Source organism: Cariama cristata, unplaced genomic scaffold (genome assembly GCF_000690535.1).
Source record: "Cariama cristata isolate BGI_N322 unplaced genomic scaffold, ASM69053v1 Scaffold11660, whole genome shotgun sequence".
NCBI classification, from domain to species: domain Eukaryota; kingdom Metazoa; phylum Chordata; class Aves; order Cariamiformes; family Cariamidae; genus Cariama; species Cariama cristata.
In genome coordinates, this window is record NW_009596407.1 from 3,935 (window position 1) to 10,436 (window position 6,502).

At 39.4% G+C, this 6,502-nt stretch overlaps 1 protein-coding gene across 1 annotated transcript; it reads left to right on the forward strand.

Annotated features, from left to right (window-relative positions):
• Positions 1-794: 794 nt before the first annotated feature.
• Positions 795-5,671, forward strand: LOC104166098 (centrosomal protein of 57 kDa-like; the record flags this gene model as incomplete). The annotated part of the gene is made up of 4 exons (XM_009705926.1): positions 795-951; positions 4,048-4,227; positions 4,548-4,669; positions 5,555-5,671. Coding segments are annotated over 4 exons (576 nt in total), but the record flags the coding sequence as incomplete, so codon positions are not given.
• Between the last annotated feature and the right edge of the window lie 831 nt (positions 5,672-6,502).

The following is a 6,502-nucleotide window of genomic DNA, read 5'->3' on the forward strand; positions in this document are numbered from 1 at the left end:
TAGTGGTCCTCTCTAGTCATTGCAACATCCAAGACACAGCAAACCTTTGGAAAGTTGATGTAGACTGCTGAGAAATCCGCGGTCTCTGTGGCTGTGTGTTTGAGGACAGTCTCAAGCTGAGCCAACAGCACGTTGCTGCTCGGAGGCAGAAGTGCCTTCCTGGCTGTCATCTGCTGCCACTTTTCTTGTGCTGATACCACTAGTCAGGTGTAGCATAAAGTCATCTCAATGTACCTGCTAGTGAGGTTCAATCTATTCATGGAAGGATAGGAAAGAGGAATTAAGCCAGTGGAAAAGAGGGCTCAGGACTGTGCAGCTGGGAGAGTGAGATGAGGAGAGACAATGTCCGCTGCCCCACCTACAGCCAGGGAGCCATCACGTTAGGCGAGTGGATGTAGAACTGTCGTCCTGGGTGTGCTTTATCAGCTTTAGCCACCTTAGTACAGTATCTTGTGTGCAGTAAGTATAATCAGTAGTTAAGAAGGTGGCTGTTTTCTAACGGTTGCTGTATTACTTTCTTGCAGTAATCAAGAGACAATATAAGTGAGTAGAAAACAGAAGTGGGAATCAGCAACTACTATGGAAAAGGCATTTTCTTTCAGATACTGTTTTTGATGGAGGGGAGTTGGATGTAAAAATGACACAGCCTAAGGCGGTAAAAAAAGAAATACAGCTTTTGAGGTATTACAGTCTCCTGTAGCAATACTTCTACACATCATCTAATCGGGTTCTATGTTTTTTTTGTTGTGACAGAGAAACAAATGTGCTAAATAACAGCTTTGTTTTCTTTTCAGGATGATCTGCACAAAACTTCTAACTCTGCGTCAGCGTCAGATGGACTCTCTGCAATTTCATTTATAGAATATCCGAAGTACAAGCCATTTATTAATTCAGATTTGCTGCTCTCCCCAGGGAAACCAGTGATTCCATATCCTGAAAGCAACAGCAGAGGTAATAGTTCAGCAAAGTGGTTTTCTTACCTGCTTCCAAGTCATGTGGTGAAATACCGTATGTCCATATCTATGAAGGTTGTAGTCTTTTTGTCCTTTTATCGCTTCCCAGTGATGTGCAGGTCACCTGTTTTGTAGGTCCTTTGCACTTGTTTTCTGAAGAATGCCTGATGAAGAAGGTCGTCTTACAGCTGGAGAAAGATACTTCTCTTCAGTAGTAGAGAGCTGTCAAATTGGCAGAGTACTTTGTGAAATTGTCCTGACACGTTTTTTTTGTCCTTTCTTCAGTCCTCCTCTCCCTCAATCTTTCCTCTCCTGAGTTCACAGCTGAGTTTGAAATAAGGAGACTTTGCTCCCCAGAATGGTTTGGAGCAAAGGAAGAGGTTGGATCCTGTTGAAATGGGAAGGCTTTTGTCATGGACAAGGGTGTGGTGAGAATATTTATCGTATCAGTGAAGACTGGGAGAATACAGAAGGGAGTTCAGCATGGTGCTGAACTGAGAGCTCATAACACCAAAAAGGGAGGTGATTTTATTCCCATTTATTCTTCCTTGTCTCTAGACTATTCTTTCTCCCCCCTTTCCCAGTCTGGTCCTGGTGTTTATCTCCAGATAAACAGATTCATCTTGCCTGACCTGACATGAACAAAACCATTTTTGGTTAATTTTCTGTTATTTTAGTGAATTGGCTTGTCATGCAATGAGATGTACTCCAGAGCTACCTTGGGGTAAGTATAGGAGGCAGCACGGGGAGTTGGGAGGCCAGGGCAGGACTGAGCCTTTGATGTGAGCTGTTTGGCTCAGAGTCATTGCAAAAATACTCTCTTTAAGACGAGTTGCATGGAGGCTTAAGGGTATGAAAAACTTGATATTTTTTCCTTATAGGGAGAAAACCAAGAAAGGTTTAGGATGAGTCCTAGTATTACTCAAACTAAGTAAGAAATCGGCATGATAGCCTCAAGTCCCTTTTCCTGTAACATAATTCATGTCTGAATTGCTAGAGACTTCTATGTTAAATACCTAGTAGATGAAATCTCAATTCTTGAAGTGCTATTTAAAATGCAGTATATTCTGTCATATGCTCAATGCCATCAGTTTTGAGAGTGCTGTTGACACAAAACTAAAGGAGCCTTGTGACAGATAAAAAATTGGATGTGCGGGAAAGAGCTTCCTTATGAGTTACTGATGCAGGCATATTTTTGTACATAGTGTTGAATGTTGCATTAGTGACAAACTTTTGACTTCCAAGTTTTCACTTGGCAACTTTTTTCAAGCAGGGAATCTGCTAACTGAAGTAAGTACAGGTGGAGAGAGAGTATCAGCTAAATGATATCCCTTTTTAAAAATTATGAAATATCTTCATTTTCAAAAAATGTTTAAGTAAATATGAATACGTATGGAAAATTAAATCCAACAGGCAGATGATTCAATATCTTACTCTTTTTGCGTAGCTTTTAAAAATGCAGAAATGTTCTGGAGTGTATATTTTAGTAAGTTTAAGGATATGGGAATTAACTTCAGATGGGAAAAGAGGTTTGATTGTTTTGAGAGTCCTTACCACTCCTCCCACCCCTCAATTTTAAAGAATTCGTATTGAAAAATCCTGAAATTGAGCATAGTAAATTCTACTTATTTTGGTTTGAATTTCTTTGTGTTGTATATGTGTGTGTCTCAGCATACGTAGTTGGTTTTAATTCCCTAATAACGATGACTGAATGTTTCTTGGCATCCTTTTGGGTTTCACCTTTATCAATTCATTCCTGTATTTTGTTAGTCATTATTGTAAATATACAGAGATTTCAGTTTAGCTGTAAGGGTATTAGTAACAAAGTTGTTTATAGTTTCAGCTATGCCCATTTCAACTGAATCCTGTTAACAGTAATATAAATAGAGAAGAGGGGACAGTTGGTGACCCTGATCTTGCAAACAGGGCCAAGTTATCTATAATTTTCCTCTTAACTGACTGCTGTCACTCACTTTTTATTTCCTTAACAGGTACCTTAAAGCGGGTCATTTTTATTGATGTGATACGCTAATGTGCTATTCTGCATTTCAAGATTTGATGAATTTTTACTCTGGAAAACTCATTCTGATAATAATATTTCCTTTTTTTTTTTTGTAATCTGGAATCTGGTGCTCAAACAAATACACAGTGCCGACTTTTCTTGTGCTCGTGCATTTTGTAATAAAGGTACATTCTTTCTCTAGAGTGGATTTAAGCACAAAGGAGTGAGGTAATGTGACCTCGCAGATTAGTCTGCTATAGGAGCTGTCTGTACAGATGTTCCTGTGTTTTACTTTAACAGAACTGTATAGGGGAAAGGGCTTATGGTTATGGTTCCCTTTGCAGAATGAAACAATACAGCTGAGGGACGAAGTACATCAGATTACCAGCAGATGGTCTAATTGCAAGGTGGTGCCAGTTCTGTTACAACTGCTTTTCTTTCTGTGGTGATGAATATATAAAGATTTTGTTGAGTAATTGCCAAAGCAGGGAACGGAACAGAAAGAGGGAAAGTTGTTCAACCCAAAGAAGATGCACGTCTTTAGGGAGAGGAGGGGAACACAACTGCAAAAACAGAAAAATCAACAAAGAGCTGCCACTTAGAAAAGTAAACACTTTTACAGCCCTTCTGATAGCTAACCTTTATTCTGCTCTGTGACCATTCATAGAAACAGGAACATTGTGTTGTGTATTTGTTGTGCTAGCATGCGCTTGTACGGGAATAATATAGAGAACTGCTGCTGTTTTAACTATCTAGTTGTGGCCTTTCATTTCCTTTTGATAAAGTCAGAAGATGCAGTGTTTGCACTTAATCTACAGAATATTTATGTGCCTTGTTCTGGGAAATGGATGCATCTTTCCCAGATGTTTCAGATGGTGTGCACCAAAGGCATCTATTCATTTGAGACTAGTTTTAGCATCAGTTACGGTTTAAAGGGAAGCCGGTCTTAATTCCTGGAAGGAGTCTTGGATGCTGGCAAGGATCTGACTGACTTTCTTACATAACATGCTTTTACAAAAACTTTTCAAGTTCACTGTTCTTTTGAAGTGGTAATTTCATGGTTTCTAACAAAAACTACTTGTTCAATTACAGCAATATTTTCTGCTCTGAAGAATCTCCAGGAAAAAATTCATCGATTGGAGTTGGAACGGCTTCAGGCGGAGGAGAATGTAAAACACCTCAGCAGGGAAACAGCAGACTATAAAAAAGTCCTGAGTGAACAAATGCAACACAAAGAGCATGACAAGACTGAAGTGTCGAAGAGAAATCAAGGTTGTTTGCAAACTTTATATAGATACTCCTGAACACTGATGTGGACGAAACTTGATTTTTATCAATGAATATAACTGTTTTAATTTACTTTGTTTGGCATCTTTTACTTCACAGTGATGCATAGAGTTATGAAGAAATAATTTTTAAACCATACTTTGTTTTAGGGTTTTGCATGCATACAAAGGTTCATTAGGCTTAATCTGTGAGTTTCTTTAGATGGTCCTTTTCTTGTTTGTTTTGGAACCGTCTCAAAAACAGAAAAAACAATCCCACGAACAAGCAGTGCATGATTTCACTTTTGTGTCTTCTGTTATCTTCAGAACTGGCTTCTCAGCTGGCAGCTGCTGAGTCTCGGTGTAGCCTTCTAGAGAAACAGCTGGACTACATGAGAAAAATGATCCAGCATGCAGAAAACGAGAAGTCGCATCTCTTGGAGAAACAGGTGTGTTCTCAAGAATGTCTCAGGGTTAAATTACAAAAATAATGAGCTATGTCATGATTTTTTGGAGTTGCTGTAATTTTAATATCTTTAAGTGTGGATGTCTATTTCAGCTGGTTGTTATATACTTAGGTGTGTATAATTTTCCTACTTAAATTTCCCAGTCTTATCAAGACCTTGTTTTTTTCTGTCTTTGTGCACCTATCCCTAAGGCAATATCAGACTCTGATATTAATAAGAATTGTTTGCTTCTGCATGATTGGCTTACTACAGTAGGTTATCCTTACCCCACAGTGTTATACCCATGTGCCACTGGGGAAAAAACCTCCCTTTTGTGTTTATGCTCTTCAGATCTTTGGGGATTTTCTTTACTAGTACTACTTTTACTAAACTGGGCCTGAAAGACTGATTCTGTAGAACTAATAGTAAAATATCTATTTCTTCCCATCTATGGGGACTATGGGATTTGGCCTTTATCTAAAATGAGCTTGAATTTTGTTTTATAGGAGTATGGGTCACCTAGAGCTCTCTGTTTGTTGGTCTCAGTGGCTGTCCTATTTCAATCTATTAAATACTTACTGAAGAAAAAAAATTAAGCAAGCTATCTCTTAATAGCTGAGTAATGAGGGTTTTTTACCATGTTAGGTTCAGAGGGAGAAGAGACTGCACAATTCTCTCTCATCTGAATCTGGCTGAGTGTGAGTTTCCCAACGTTGGTGAGCCAGTGGTGCAGTTTGCTCACTAATCGTAGCACCATCTAGAATTGCACAGAGGAAGTAGTAGTTCCTTTGGACTGTTTATGGACCTCCTTTGTGCTGCAGACACAACTATAGAAGGTCTTAGTTTATTGCGCTTATAATTGTTTTGCTCTTCACTTCTCCCTTCAAGGGTTCATTGGAGAGAGATCGGCTTCTTGATCAATCCCATGTTCAGTCTAAATTGGAAAAGCTGGATATGCTGGAAAAAGAGTACAGCAGACTTACTACGATGCAGTCCGTAGCAGAGGTTTGTCATTTGTATTGGATGCTATAAGAGATTTATCTTGTTTATTGTAATCAGCACTTTACAGCCATATGTCAGTAACAGAGCTGAGCAAAACTTTGTGCTGTAGACAAAGACAGCAACTAAACATCTTTTTAAAGCTGAAGTGTTGCAAAAACTTGAAGTTACTGCTGAAAATCTACATGGCTAGGTAGGCTTTAGGTCACTACACACTACAAGAGCTGGAGATTTGTTAAGCCTTAATGGTATCTGTTGGTGTTCCACTTTTGTGGTTCGTTGATGCCTAGGCATGTAGGGTTGTGGGCATTTCTCAGCTGTCAACTTCTGAGTTGCCTTGCGTGCTACTGAATGCTAGCAGTTATATTCTGTTATGACCCAGATTTGATTTGACTTGTGTAGGTTTGGTGTGTTTGTTTTTTTTTTCTTTTTTTCTTTTAGCCACTTGCCCTCCTCCTTAAGGAACGCAATTATTACTAGTTATTTTGTGTGCAAAATTCTGGAGTCTGGCTTTGCTAGGCCTCTAGCTCTGTCTGTCTGTGAGTTTAAACCAGTCTGCCTTCTCAGGATTCCTTTTGAATTGGTAGCTTGTACAAGTTCAACATGACCATGTTTGGTCATATTCTTTTGTGGTGGGTTGACCTTGGCTGGATGCCAGGTGCCCCCCAAAGCTGCTCTGTCACTGCCCTCCTCAGCTGGACAGGGGAGAGAAAATGTAACGAAAGGCTCGGGGGTCGAGATAAGGACAGGGAGAGATCACTCACCAGTTACTGTCATGGGCAAAACAGACTTGACGTGGGGAAATTATCTTAATTTATTGCCAATCAAATCAGAGTA